Source organism: Leiobunum rupestre, chromosome 3, assembly GCF_980474605.1.
Source record: "Leiobunum rupestre chromosome 3, qqLeiRupe1.1.hap1, whole genome shotgun sequence".
In the NCBI taxonomy this organism is placed as follows: Eukaryota; Metazoa; Arthropoda; class Arachnida; order Opiliones; family Sclerosomatidae; genus Leiobunum; species Leiobunum rupestre.
The window spans coordinates 5,696,919-5,713,193 of NC_143386.1; the positions used below are offsets into that span (position 1 = coordinate 5,696,919).

A 16,275-nucleotide genomic window follows, 5' to 3' on the forward strand; every position below is an offset into this window, starting at 1 on the left:
CCTGAATTAATGGCTTTAAAAGTCGCTTGATGACTTAGGCCTAAGGTGGTGCCTTGGGTATTATCCTAGCTGATTATTGTCCAGAAAGCTTCAAATAAACTGATAGCATTGGCTATTTTTGAAGAAAATAACAGGTTTTATAGTGTATAATAAATATATCGATATTTGAATAACCTATAAATGTATATTGGTATAAGTTGAAACATATTATTATAAAATAATTTATAAAAACGTAGAGTTTTATTTACTATTATTGAATTATTTGTAATTTAAGCAGGATCCTTTCACAAATATGTATAAGATAGTCGGTGTTAATTGGCAGAAGTGGCACCACATACAAAATCTGTTAATAATTTAGTTGTAGTATGGAAACACCCAAGTGGGTGCGCTACTGAAATTTCACATGGCAATTATAATTAAGCCTAATCAAGGGAAATGTAAATCTCGAATACCAATTATTGCTCTAAGAACTTCAACGTCACTTGCCAAAAATGTCTAAATGTCAGATAATTAGCTTTCGAAATTTCGCGCAGTGTCGCTCTCGCAACGGTTTCTCGCGCGCACGTCGAGAGCGAGAGACTGAAGGTACACTAACAATCGAACTTTGTTTCGATCGAAAAGGCACCGGCGCAGTCGCGTTTCGCTTTCGAGAGAGCACGTCCAAGAACTGCCGGCGGCCCAGCCTTGTATAACAGCCTACGACACCCCACTCGAGTCTATAGGAGAGCCAGTTCGTCGTATTCTTCCGTTTTCTCTTCTGCATGAGATCGAGTATTTCCTAATCCCGCTCCCACTGCCTCCCGCCCTTCTGACGATAGAACGGCGCGCGCTTCGGGTGACGGGGATAGCCCTTTCCACCAAATTTCCTCTCTCTCTCTCTCTCTCTCTCTCTCTCTCTCTCTCTCTCTCTCTCTCTCTCTCTCTCTCTCTCTCTTCCGCAGAGTTTCGCAGCCGGTGAGTTTCGAGTTTTCTCTTTTTATAAGGCAACGGTTCGACGCGACTCAAAGCAGAGGACGCTTGACTTTCGCGGAAGAAAGCGGTTTCCTTTCCTCAAACTCCGAGAATCGTCGCGGTATCGTATGAGGACAAAAAGGGATCACTGAGAAGCCGCTCCTCCAGCGTCGGTATCTCTAAAAGAGGGTGTATTGAGATTAAAAAAGAAGGGCCTTCGAAGAAGAACGGGATACTTGGAAGAGAAAGTTGGCATTGCTTGTTAACCCGTCGGAGAGAAAAAGCATTTTTTCTCGAGAATTTTCCAGTGTAAATGCCCAATATTCATTTGGCTCTTAATCAAGAAAGAAGGATGACGTTGGACGTGGAAGGCGGAGGATTGACGAGGCCAGTTTTCGGCTGTGGCTTCCTACCAAGAAGACGCAGTTCGGAGGAGAGCAACGCCACAAACAGTTCGTACGAAGAAACGATCAGAGTACATTCTCCGAGAGCAACAGGATTTCCTTGTAACGTCCTTCCGCCTGGGATCACCGTGTCCGCCTCGTCGCCGACGCCATCTCCGTCCCCTATAAACGCGGAGTGTCCCGTCACTGTCCACTCAAACGGAGCCATGATCTTGCAACGGAGCCCGAGTACCCACAGTGGACGAAATATCCGGAGAAATACCAGCGGAACCCGTCTGGGTCCCACGTCGCCGAATCTAAGTACCAAGTCGGGAAGCGGCGTCAGCCGTTCCCAAAGTTTGAGGACGCCGAGAAGCAGACCATCCTCCCACGATTCAACTCAAAGGTTTCGAAACAGGATCGCTAGTATCCCTTGCGATATGACCATCCCGGGTGGAGGAGGATATCACAACAATAACAATTACAACAACGAAGGCCAGCATTCGTCGAGAGCCTCTTCTAATAACTCGTTGCCTTTGCCGGTTGACGAAAACGAGTACACGAGACTGAGAAACTTCACCGTCAGCTCCAAAGGACTTATCAATCGCGGTGACTCTTTCAGGTCGAAAAGCAGGTCCACTCACAGTGTTGCCTCGAACCACAGTTCGCACCTCCATTTGGTTCCCGGTAGCGGAGACCACGATTTAACTTTACCAATGAGTCAGCAAGTGTCACCCGTGTCATCTTTGGGCGTCCCCATCGAACAGACACGCAAAGGATCGCTCAGTCCTTCGATCAGGTTGTGCTCGACCGCCATAGTATCGACTCAACCCGCCAAAGAAGCGGAACCAGAACCATCTACTTTAGAACCAACCCCAGCGCCTGACCACAAGAGCTACAGGGTACTTGTGTTAGGCGCGTCCGAAGTTGGAAAGTCCGCGATTATCAAACAGTTTACCACCTCAGAATACATTTGTGCCTACGACAGCTCTCAAGGTAAGATACATTCGTATTAGATTTCATTTAAATTATTTTTCTTAAATGTCGTAATCCATACCTTTTTAGAAATTTTTCTTCTAAACATATCTTTCAAACAATTTTTTATTATATTACCTGCCCAATGTCTTCACTTCAACTACATAATTTTGTGGTGAAGATAAGAAACATTTATCAACTGCTTAAATTGTGCTTTATGATTTAATTCGATTGGTTACTGCTATGCCATTAGTCAGGGCTAGTAGTCGGTATAATTCCAGCTTAATAAGATCCAGGGTGGGAGGCTTGTACTGTTGTAAGAAGTTAATTTTTGTATTTCACATTGCCAACAATTCAAGGGAAGGGTTCAATTTTAATGTAAACTACTTCGAAGAATGTAATTAACAAAATTTAGGAATGTAACTGAAACTACAGCTTTAGAATGGTAAGGCAAATATAGAACCCAGCTTCTTGATTTTGTAGTTTTTGGATAAAGACAAGTTAAAAATTAATTACCTAGTTATTTCACGAAGGTTTATTTAAAACAAGCTCATCTTAAGTCATTATTTTAAAATATTTCATAAGATCTAGTTATTTTAATAAATATTTACAGAACTATATATAAACTGTATGCATATTTATTTGTGGACAAATAAATCGGTCATAACAATTACCTATTTGACTCTCCGGAACCATAAAATCAGATAACCTAAAGTATTTTTCTTACCGACTGCTGAAAGGTCAAACTATCGATTTTAATTCAGTTGCATCGAACATATATCCCATTATCCTAATTATTGTTAAGAATCAGGTCGAATTCGGATCGATGGGGGAAAACTGTTCTTTCTATTTCAGGTTAAAGCGAAATAATTAAATCATCTTTCGTCTTACGTCTAAAGTTAATTGGATTTTGATTATAAAACGAACCACTATTTTTATTCCAAACAAAAAACTTCTCGTGTCATTCTTTGTTTTTTTTACACTAGGAATGATTTTCTTTCTTATTAATGTTAATGGAGTTGCTCGAACCAAACGACGTGTCTTCACGCGAATGTAACGTGCAGTTGAAAATCTGATTACAATCCGGTGACCGACATTTTCATTGTCAATCAATAGGAAACTAAAAAAACCGATTTCGGACGGTGTAGCGAGACAAATTTCATTACACGAATAATTTATCATTTAATGTAATATTTATTTTATTTTATTATTTATTTACTAGTAACACTCGTAATGATAAAATATTATTTTTTTAAAAATAACGTGGCCTTGTAGTATTAATGTAGCTCTGATGTCTTACCTTTAAAAGTCTTAAGGTTGGTAATGACTTAAGAAACACATTACGACGGTTAACGTAGACGCAAAACAATCTGACCTATTAAGCTTGGTTTCCACTAGAGTGCGTCATAATGCATTTTTAATTTCGCGTGTGAAAACGATTGTACGTCCCTAAGTTGACTGACGCCTGCTGGTAAAAACTAAGAAATACATTTTTTTCTGCTATTTAATAACTGTTGCGTAAATTTAAATTATTGATACATATAAATGTTCCTTTTTTTAATTTTCAAGAATGGAAATAATTGCTATCTTATGGTTCTATTGGCACTTAGAAATATTAAAGAAATTTCCACACCTGACATTTAGAACACAAAACCTTATTCTACAATGTGTCTTCGAACATTTTTTGTCTGTATCGAGAGCAAGGCTTCGAAAGTATATCATTTCCTTGACACGTGCTCGCAGCTGTTATTCGCCCTTGCGTCAGAATCGGCTTCTTAAAGGTTTTCACACCTTTTTTAGGCCAAACTTTTGTTTATTTGCCAAATTTACCTCTTTCACTCGTTGCAATGTGGCAAGGCTCCGACTTTTAGTAATTTATTAAAAAGAAAAAACCGTTTTTCCGAGATAGTCGTGGCTTTTGATCTTGCGCAATGTTTACCGACATCTTGTTTCTTGTTACTTTGCCAGAAGTACGAGAGTTCCCTATATAATTGCCCGTTTATAACCCATTCATTTACAAGGTCATTTATTTTTTTCGTATGTATATCGTTTTATAGGTGGAAGGGATTTTGTTGATAAAAAACTGCATAACCTTTTTATTCTACATCGTAAAACTCCCACTGTGGCATGAATTTGCTGAGTTAACCGTGTTCACCGTGATCCAGTTTATCGTTCACTAAATGAGTAAGGAAAACCTGATACGTTCTTATTTTATACATCACATACGTGTGTTTCAATGAACATAAATTTTTGGGGAGCCCTTGAGATATCGAGCTGATTTGATTATTTCTAAGTGGAGGAGCACATGAGCAGAGCGTCACTTGGATTCTAAAATCCAGCTATTGATTTCCCCTTAGTAAAAAATAATTACATTCTTGGTATAGCCAAAAACAACCAACTGTATAGTTTTTTACTTTTTTAATATAACACTTAAAAGCTTCCACGGCAGAAAATTGAATAATTTTAGACAAGAACATATCAAAACTGGTTATTTTATTTCATTACTCCTGTAGTTACGGTAAAGTATTGAAAGTTGATCACAATTAGTATTTGCAGAAACAGGTGTAAGTAAAAATGGTATTCATCTTTTCCAATAGTAGATGGCGTGTCATTCTATTGCTTAAGTAATGTACGTAGAAATTATTTCGCAACATAAAATGTAAAGGGCCAGTTTTATACCCTCCTCCAAAGTTCATTTCTATAGCCAATCTGTTTTCATTTGATCCGAAATTAATGCTTGACCGGGGCCCGCCGCCTGCTTGGGTTTACAGAGATTTTCCTTATACTTCCTTAAGCAGAATGTCGTTTGTCCGACTCAAATTAGTTTTCTGAATAAAATATCAAAAGATGTCAAAGCGATGAATTTACATTTATCGTCTCGATAAATTTATTAAAATTTATTTTTGGGAAAATATGATTATATTTTTTTGGAAAGATGACGCTACAAAATTTGAAATTGTAAAACCTCAGATACAACTAGTAAATCGTTATACAAGCACGATGCTCCATTTTTAAACACCGAAATAATTAAGTCAAAATTAGGATTAATTCAAAATATTTGTTTATATTTATTATAATTATTATTCTATATGATTTATATTATTAATATAAATAAAATGACTATAAATTTATTATATAAGAATTATAAGAATAAAATAGAGGAATTATATTATTAATATATAAGGTTTATATGATTAAAATAGATGAATTGTATTATTAATATAAAATAATTATATTATTAATATAAAATAATTATATTATTAATATATACGAATTATATTATTAATATATAAAAATTATATTATTGTTATATTTATTAATATTATTATATAAATATTTTATTATTTTATAAGAGTTATATTTTTACTATATAAAAATATATCATTATTATATAAGAATTATATTATTATATAAGAATTAAATAATTTGAATATAGGAATTAAATAATTAGTATATAAAAATTATATCATTATTATATTCATATAAAAATGTTTGCTTAATATTTTCCCAGTCTTTTCATTTTCGGACTAATTTTAATTAGCACTTTAAAAGGTTTATTTGAAAAACGAGTTAGCTTTTAAAGACCTTAAAGGGAAGCCTGCCATTGGATAGATACGAATGTTGACTAGAGTCGTATTTCAGGAGATTACTTGAATTTAGTGCGCTTTAGGTAACTCGTGGAATATTCGCCGAAGGAAACATATCTCAGGCGGAAGCGCGTGCGTTTCTTTCTGGTCCAAAAGGAGGGCCTCTGGGACGAAATTAGAAAGATAGTTTTTCAAGCGAGAGAAGAAGAGCGAATGCACGAGTAGGGGTTGACGCTCATAGAAATTTAAGTGAGCTCGACCTCTCACCTGTCTCGACGATGACGCTTATTCGCTTTTCTCCCCCCCCCCGTTTCTCTGTCTTAAAGGTTAAAAATAGAATCGCATTCTTCACCTCAACAAAATGTCTTATCCTAAAATTAACTTTAAGATAGTAATCAACTGAAATTTTTGCAAAGGCTTAAAAACACTAATTTCTTAATAATAAAATCATCTATTACCACGCGCTTTGACTGGTTTTTAACGTAACTAACGTCACTCACCCTATAAATCTGGTGGCAGCAATGTATTAAAATTAAAAATTTCGCACTTCTTTTCTTAAATTATTTTATATTTACGAAACACAAACTTATTAAGCTAATTAATGATTTATAATAATGAAGTAAAACAGAATTGAATCCCGATTTTGAAGCACACGCCGATGGTATTTTCCTAAAACTATACGATGATTTTCGCGGATAATATATACTTAGTTATTATCTTGAAAGACCGATACTAATTTTCGCATGCAAACTTTACGCAAGTTTTGATATTTTCAGAAATAGCCAATAGTTTGCAAATCAAATACTAATTTGCGCAAGATTTTTGCAAAATTTTATCAGATATTGATAATTTTAATTCAATTTACCTCAGATATCATAGTTTGCAAAATATACTATTTTGCGCAAGGTTTTTGCAAACCCTTCCACGATTGTGTTTTCAATTATATATACCTCAGATATCAGAGTTTGCAAAAATATACTATTTTGCGCAAGGTTGAAAACACCAATAATCGTTAAAAGTTTGCAAAAACCTTGCGCAAAATAGTACATTTTTGCAAACTCTGATATCTGAGGTAAATAGAATTGAAAATATCAATATCTGATAAAAGTTTGCAAAAACCTTGCGCAAATCAGTATCTGGTTTGCAAACTATTGGCTATTTCTGAAAATATCAAAACTTGCAAAAAGAGTTTGCATGCGAAAATTATTATTGGCCTATCTCCGAGAGATAAACACGAAGATTGATATTTCAGGGGCGGGTTGTACTATGGAAACCAATGAATATAACGGTAATAAACTGAAGAGCTGCAAACGATTTATTCTGTATAGCTAAACCCAGAATTGTTTTATTTATTCTTAGGGATAATCTGTTCAAAATTAACCATACACCTAACAATAAGCTCCATCATCCTGGAAATATAAAATCAGTCAAGTATATCTTTGGTTTCCCAAAACTGTCGTTTTCGACGCGATTAATGCATAAGTCGGTGAGGATTTGACTTCCTCACTTACCTCGCGGCTGAAAATTCAACATGATGCCCTAAATATATAAATAAAGAAACTATTGGCTCTTTTTGGGTGGTTTGTCCAGAAAATAAAATAATTTCAATTATCTGTCGATTATTGTTAACATAGGCTTTTCTGTTCTCAATCTATTTGAAGCAATTTAAATTCTGGAAAATAAAATGACAACTTTAAAATGAATAAGGTTCCACTTAAAATTGAATCAGCAAAAACCCCTCGTTCGAAATCAATATTTCTGCCCAGTCGTTCGATATTGTATATGGCGTGACGAATGCGAAAATAAAAGGAGCTTTGACATAATGTTTCAAACGCTGCTTTGGCCGTTGCGAAAGCGGATTCAGACTGAAAAACAAATCTCTCGCAAAACAAAAGCGGCGTCAATCCATTTCCTCTTTCACTTCGAAATGGACGCATTCGCTTTCCGCGTGTCACGACGCATTCTGATTGGTTCCCTCCGCACGCTCGCGACTTTTAAAGAGCCTCAATTCAAACGACAAAATATAAAACAAGTTGGGAAGAACGAATAGACGATTCAAGCAAACGTACTCAGAAATTCACTTGAAACAACCGTGGCGTGGATGTGCAAACTTCTTTTGTTACTCGAGCTTAAAGGAAGTGGGAGTTAATTTAGAAAAATCGTTTGCTTCGACACGATACGACATATATTTCACGTTTCTTACGACGTAAGTCTATGTATTTGTACCCCGCTGCTCCGCCTTAAGTACTACAGCGGCCTACGAGACTAATCAGGCCGGGACAAAAGTGCCCTTTGCGAGACAACGTTCGGCCAGTGAGACAGCCATCATGACTGCAAACAAACGCCCTCATCATGGCTCAACAAAAGGCGACACCATGCGCTGCCCGAAACCCACCCTCGCACAGCTGAGGACTAGAGTGACTTATTCTTCCACTGCAAACTACCCTCCCCAGTAGGGTATGGAACACCCCTGAGGTTCCAGTGACCCAGCGGTCCAAGCCCAACGACCCAGAACGCCGGGTATGGAGCCCCCCCAAAGGCTCCAGTGACCCCATCAACCCACTATAGATAGGGACAGTGGGAACGTTTCTTACGACAATCATCCCTATCTTCTGTTAAACGTGGTAGTAAAATTGTAAATATATATTTTTTAATAATGGAAGTTAATACTCATTTAAATGGTGCCATAAATATGGCCGGATTTTGAAAAACGATAAACATATCGCTAAGGAAAGTGACAATGCAAATAACACGTTAGGCCGAACGGAGATTTTTAAAAAACCGTAATGTAATTAATTAAGATAGATTGGTTTATATTGGGAAAATGAGTTCCTGATTATCACCTTCCCTGGATCGCATTAGCGTATAGACAACTTTGCAGTAGACATATCTTAATAATACTTCGAAGAAAGGATCGAAAGTCCCCATATAGAAAATGTTATTAAGTTTTTATATTTCGCTATTTAAACGATATTAGAAAATATTCGATTAACCCTAAATGATATTTTACGATCACTCTACCGTGAACTCACTGTTTTATTAATTATTACCTCTAACATATGTTAACCGACGTTATACTGCGGTATATTTAATCGAACGCTATTTTAATTGATGGAATTAGACCTGTGTCGACCCTTTGTTGATTATTATTAATATTATTTTTAAGGGTTTTGCTATCGTTATTTTCTATATGATATTAATATAATTATATAAGAAGTAAATTTAGAAAACCAGCATTGATGAATAACTAAACTCATTTGATTGGACACTAACCAGATTAAAAGATTTATATTGACAAAATCCCAATAAAAGCTGTCAAAAATGAGATATAATTAAATTTGTCAACATGGTTTTTTATTACGAATTTCATAACTGCGCCGTTTAAAGCCAGGAATGTGACAGCAAAAATATATTTTGGACAAGAAGAATCGAACCAAAACTAACCTTAAATCACGGTTGTGACTTTGCATTTGAAAGCCTAGAAAACCTTAAGAAAAATCAGCAACCAGCTCCAACAATTGAAAGGCAATAAATTCGTAACTATCACGAAAAACTGGAAATATGAAAGATTTTGACATGCAATCGGAGGATCTACAAGACATTTTAAGAAAAATTAAAGAATAAATTAAAATATTATTATTAAGGAAATAATAATAATAAAACAGGTTGTGTTCGTCTTTCTATGATGGCGGGTGCACACTGGGGGCACCACTCCCACAGAGAAAAAACGAGGAGGACTATACAATCGCCTCGCATTTAATCATAGTAGAAACTCGCCTATACATTTATTTTTATATTTTTCCGTAAAGATTTTTTTTATTTAAATATATTACACCTAGAATAAAGAATTTTCCGTGTTATGTTCAACGAAATTAAAATTTTATTTATTTTAAAAATAATTTAGTTATCGCAAATTTTTAAGCAAAATTATATATACTTTGTGAAAAACAATATTATCCCTGGAAATTAAAACGTTTTTAGCCAAATTAATTGTTATTCATGATGAGAAAACTTTGATAGATCTCTTTTCACATTAACAAAGCAGATTCACGTATTATATGAACGGCGGAAAAGATCACCTGTACGCTCCGGCGAAAAGCTAAAATTAAAAGACCGGGGTCGAAATAAAAAGAAAGAAAAAGTCATCCTAAACAATTTCACGAAAAACTGCCTACGTGCAGTTTCGAAGTCGCGAAGACTTTGGGCAAATAAAACTCTGTCTCTTGATTTTTAGTCAATAGTGCGCTTAAACACAAAAGCGAAAGATGCCAAGAAACGTGATCCCAGCAAAGGCTCAAATGTTGAATGCTATCGAGCGAAGTTTGAAAGAAATTGCTTCTGGCTCGATTTTTCTCTATTGTCTAAACGTCTCTCGCTCTTTGAATTGGCTGCTCGCAGAAAAATCTACAAACAGACGAAGCCATAAAGCTATAATCTGTAAAAAGAGTCACTTCGAATTTGATCGTATGCAAACGGCTTTGTGTTAAATTCAATTTCATTGGGTGATATTATTAGATCATTTCTATTTGTTAGCTTTATACAAAAATGGACTAGTTATTTACACAAGCTACATCTAGTAAGATTCAATATTCTTATTTTTATGACTATCAAATGAAATCTACAGACTTTGTGTGGACACTGCTATTTTGAATAAACCATGGAAAACCATGGTTGTTTACTAGGAGGCAGTATTTTTTTGCATCTAGTTGCAGCTTTAAATTGATATTTTAGAGAATACCATTTTTTTGGAGCTACATGTAAGCATGATAGCCTACGCGAAGAGTATTGGACGAAATTTATCAATATTTTTGAGTTTTAAAACCAGCAATGAGGTATTATTTCTTTAGTGTACACAAAAATGTGGTTTGTTTAGAAATTAGCCTGAGTAAAGTTTGGCACTACATTTGAATATGACCTAACTTAATCCTCTTTATACTCCAAACGGAGAAAGCACTAATAGTCTTATACTGTAAAATGAAGTACAAAACGTGGAAGCAGTACCAATAACTATAACCATAGCTTGTACTTTATTCGTTAATTTAATTTCAAAGTATTAGAACGATTCAATTGGCAGTTGAAAAAAAGATACTGGGCTATGTCACATTATTTGACTTGTAAGCCCTACTTTCTTAGTTTCTAAAAAAAATTATACATCGTGAGTCAGTTTATATTACAAATTAAAAACAAGAAAAACATCAATAATCCAATTATTATACCATTAAAATTCATTACTTAAAATTTCAAATCTCAGTTTCTTTTTAGAACCAATATAATCAGGACTATTACCAGATGATAAAAAATAACTCTTGATTTTATCGTTTGTAATCTTTAAATAACATAAAATATTCTTTTAAATGAAAAATATATTATCCAAGATAATTTCGTTTGTGTACTCCCTAGACTGTAGACAGCGTGCCGTAGTCGGTAGAATACCCATTTCTATTTTTCACTAAGTTAACGTTGGTTTTAAAAATAGAATGAGCGTGCGTAATGAGTCGCAGAAGACTGCTGAAACGACGGAAGATAGAAACGAGGTCTTTCTTATTTTAAGAATAATATACCCTGAAACTCACGAATACGAGAAGCGACAGAAACCCACTTTCGCCTAAAATAAAGAACTATCTTTATTTGCAGAAACACACTGCGGATAGACCAGTTAGTTACAGTTGAAAATAAGTTAACTACTAAAGATAATCGATAAATAGTTTAACAATAATTTATTGCTCATTTCCATATAAATCGATTAAACCTTAAATACACCTTTAAATAATAACTCAACTGTGATCAAATCTCGCTGTTATTACTTCTCTATATGCTTGGAGGAAAGCATTTGAACCTTTCCGAATTGTGATAAAACCCTAAATTGTCAAAGTAACATTACCCAAAGTATTTAAGTAATTAACCTTACTCTTTTAAAGTCACTCAGCAATTGGAAATTTAATTGATTGCTGTGGCTTCAGCCGCTTTTAATAACGCGATTGTAATCAATCAAACCTTCCAGTTTATTTCCGATGTGATGCTATCTTTTTCGAGATGGTTTCGAACGCCCAATTTGTTAGCTTCGTTTATATTTATCAAACATATTGTTAGCCTCAAATCTTGGAAAACAAAACCAAGCAGAGATATAGAAACTCTTTAGTGTGTTGGTATCGCATTGTTGCACGCAATGAGACGCGACAAAATGGACAACAATACATCCGCGATTCCGGTGAAGCGTCATTAGCCTAAACATCCAATTAGGGTCCCTTCCCTCTAATGGCGAGAACACGGGCAATCTATTTTAATGAGCAATTCTCATAACTGTAAAAATTAACGATGCTGTAGCCATTTATTGACTAACAACAGGCCGCCGTTTGTGGTCTTCAGTTAAAATTAAAGTGCAACAATTAAATTTCCCAAATAAAGGGATCCGTATGACAATTAACTAATTTTTAAATATTTGGGCTGATGAATGTGTTTGCTTAGTTTGATAGATAAAATTTATTTGGTGTACTATTATCCTAGCTGATTCATATTATTTATTAGTATTATTATATTTCATGTACTTTGCCAGTATTTCAAAAATGGATGCGGAGCAACAATATTCTCACCAAGCATTAATTTAAAATATAGATTAAATTAAACTTAAGAAATCCAATTGCACTGTCCCTAAATTTGAAACACGAAATGTAATAAATTTTACAACGAGAAATAAATTACTCTGTTTAGTATCACGGTCGATTTTGGACCAGGCTCTAATTTGGGTGGCAGAAGGTCACCGGCGTGAGCTTCATATGAAGTTTTAAATAAGCAAAAAGAAACCCGTACATTTTGATTTTATAGTAGCATGTAGCTGACTCTGTGCAACACTAAAATAATTTTCCTTAAGTATAAAAAATTGATTCTTGGCTTAGCTGTAGAATACAGAGTAAATAAAGCAGTATTATTTTGCTCGCTACTTAATTAGTCACATTTGTGAAACCCGAAAGGTTTTAGGATATAAACTAGCCACTTAAAACCAAGGAATGCTATATAAACTCTCCGTTATCTATAGACTGCTTAGGTTTATAACACCTTATTATCCCTTTTACCTCCAAAACTTCGAAATTTTGTAGAGGCAGAATATTGATAGTAAACAATTTTTAAAATGTCTCGTTAAATTTAGATAATTTTCATATGAAAAATTAAGTTCATGGATTCATTTGTATGCACTATAACATTAAATTTATTAATTAAGATATCTTTTTTAAATTAGCTCCGAAAATCTTTTTGAAAACCTTGTAAATTTACTGTTAAGCAAATTCTATAACTGAAATATACGTGAAATTAATAGACTTTCCCAACGAATTTTATCGTAAAGGTATAGCTTTAATATAGACCAATTACATCGCTAAAATTTTCACCCAGTCTTTGATTTCGTACACGGCCCAGCCACCAGGGAAAGGCTTGCATCTATACGTAAGTTGATGGTAAATCGTCGCGAAGAGGGCTTTCACTTGATTTGCGTGATTAAAGTTGACGTTATGAGTATCGAGCGTGACAACGTCGAAAACGATGGTCGAGTATTTTGCCTTTCCGCGAATTGGATGAACGTGGAATCGCAATTGCACATTCGCCATTCAAAAACGTGCTGCACAATTACGACTTACAATTGTTTGAGTAACGAACTCTCCAATGAAAGACGTGGGTTTAGTCAAACCGGAATCGTATAAATGATTGTAAAATACAGTGATGGTGTAAGGATCTTTTTAGGGCGCCTTAGAAGGAGTTTTGCGACTTTTTCATTTACAGAAGCTAGCCAATTCTGGTGTTTCATCTTCAAGTTTTTAATTTCAATTTTCCCTGAAATAAATAGTTAGAATTTTAAGGAATCTAAAATTTATCGCGATACGTATTTTTAAAATTTCGGGTTCCATTCAATATCAAAGTAGTAGATGATAATATTGACTAGCTGAGGAAGGACCGCGGTTCAAAATCTCCTTTTTTGTAAATAAAATATTTTTTAACTCTTTTTAGTATTAGTATTTTATAAATATTTTAATAATATCAAAGTGTTTAAATCTCCTATTGCCGTCACTGTTCATGAGCAGCGATGATTTCATAGTGGGGGATAGGATTTTGCACCACACAATAAAGGGAGTACATGGGAATTTTTTAATCTACAGGTATCGATAACGTGTCTTATCCTAGGATGTAGTGAGTTTTTGATTTCACATCTCAAATCACGCAACAAAGGGCTTAGTTGGGAAATCCTATTTAATGTAGCTTCTTTTGTTAAAATATAGCCTTAAACGAAAAAAAATTACAACAAGACAACTTCAATGCAAAGCCAAATTAGTCAAAATGACATATCTCAATTTTGTCTGAAACGCTAAGCGTTTTTTTTAATTTATTCATATAAACTGAGTAAATTTTACCGAAAAACCTTTAAAAAGTTGAATTTTTTTAACTTTAAAATAATTTTTATAGCGATTTGGTTTTTTTAGTAATTGTTAAGAATGGTAGGTTACACTGAAAATAATGGAACATATTACTCTTAAAGCATGTCTACAATATTCAAGGGAAAAATAAAGCAATTTATTCTAATAACTACGTTTAAAACCAGAGATGGAGCTGCAATTATTACATTTTGCTTTTACAAAGATTACTTTAAAATTTACAAATATCACTGGCGTTTGCATTCGCTGTAGTCAAATCCTGCACGAAATTTCAGTTATAAATTTTAATTTTTAGCTATAATCGCGAGAGGCGCTGATATCGCGTTTTGACGTTCAGCCCGCGCAAGGGCTCTTCCCTGAACTGAGCGATGTTGCGTGTTCCGAGTGTTATCCGCTCGCGAGTAAATGACCTTCCCCGGCTGAAAACATCCGCGCAAATGGCGTTTAAATCGCATTACATTTCGTAGCTACAAGCTGCCACTAAGAACGCTCAACCGCCGTTCGATTAGTGCATTAAGCGTGGCTTCCTTTCCCAAAATATTATCCTTCGGGTAAACACTCCAGGAGACGTAAACAAGGCTTAAGCCGGCCTTCCGACAACCACTTGGCCACGTCTCGCCTGTCACTTACGCCGTCGTAAGCCTTCTGAGGATTATCACTAACATATACCCTAAATTATTAATATTTTAAGCGCGCCGATTATTAAATTATACTGTCGCAATTTGCAAATTACTAATCCAATTTAGGCATTATCTAAGCGAAATGTTTTATGCTGAATTGGAAATTGACTTTAAATTCAAAACTTCTTTAAAAATTAAAATTGAATGAGAATATTGGAATTAGAAAATAAACTTAGATTCTATCGTTTTAGTAAGTAAGATTTTAAATATATTGTAGACATATTTCATGAATTAATACGAAAATCGTTTTATTTGATGGTCATTTGGTGAACCATTTATTAAGTTTAAATGATTTCGTAAAAATATTGGGTTTTACTTCAAGGAAAGAAGAACTAAAATAAATAAAATCTTGCAATTGACATTGAATCCAATAAAATTAAATAACTGAATATTTTCTTAGATCAAATTCCGCGTTAGTTAACACAAAATTGTTTGTGTTCAATTTCTAAAATATTTAGAAAGGAATTTCTCTAAATAAAATTTTTCACTTTTTTTAACGCTTTGTCTATGAACAAAACCACCAAATTTTCAAATAACAATATTTATAATTCAGCCTTTTAAGATAGTAACAGTTAATTTCCATATATTTATAAATAATAAGATTAAATTTTAGTCAGAATATAACCCAGAAATTCTGATTTATCATTAACAATACCAAATAGCGAACCGTAGATTTTTAAGCTTTATAGGTTAATTGAGTTTTGAACTTTAAGCAAATGATAACTGAATAAATATAGTTTCTTGAATTAAGATCTTTTTCCTGAATTTATCGATTTTTCTTCCCACGGACATGACGAAAAAATGGGTTTCAAACTCAAGCTTTATCTAATATGAGGTATATGAAAAAAGTGAAACCCTAGTTCGTTTCATGCAGCCTTGTTTTGCTGATCTAACGAGCCAATTTACGGGGCTCGTCTCGAGAGAGCGGATAAAGTAGACGTTCTGGGATAAAGGAAAAGGCGTTCCAACCAGTCGCGTGAGCTTATTTGCATAAGGAACTTCGGAATGAAGGGAAAATCTAATAACAGACTATGGAAAATCGTTCGCAGCACCAGCGAACGCGGAAAAGAGACAAAGACATAGATTGGTTCATTTGCTTTGGACAGGCCATCTCCGCCGGCGAACTCGCCAAGGAAACTCTAGTTTGTTATTGTTAGACGATGTGTTTTTTTCAGAGGGTCGCCGAAAAATTACCAAACTTTTTATTACAGAGACTAAGCGCGTAGCTTAAAGAAGAATAGTGTATTAACAGAAAAATATCATCAGAGAAGTATGCATTAAG

General features: G+C 34.5%; 1 protein-coding gene across 2 annotated transcripts in view; it reads left to right on the forward strand.

Moving 5' to 3' along the window:
* The first annotated feature begins 1,021 nt into the window (after positions 1-1,021).
* The window catches only part of LOC149949217 (uncharacterized), a 44,098-nt gene continuing 28,844 nt past the window's right edge, over positions 1,022-16,275 (forward strand). For both annotated transcript variants that reach the window (XM_090167677.1, XM_090167678.1), the window contains exon 1: positions 1,022-2,330. In XM_090167677.1, coding sequence (XP_090023803.1) covers positions 1,265-2,330 — 1,066 coding nt within the window. In that variant the 5' untranslated portion in view covers positions 1,022-1,264. The remainder of the gene's footprint in view (positions 2,331-16,275) is intronic.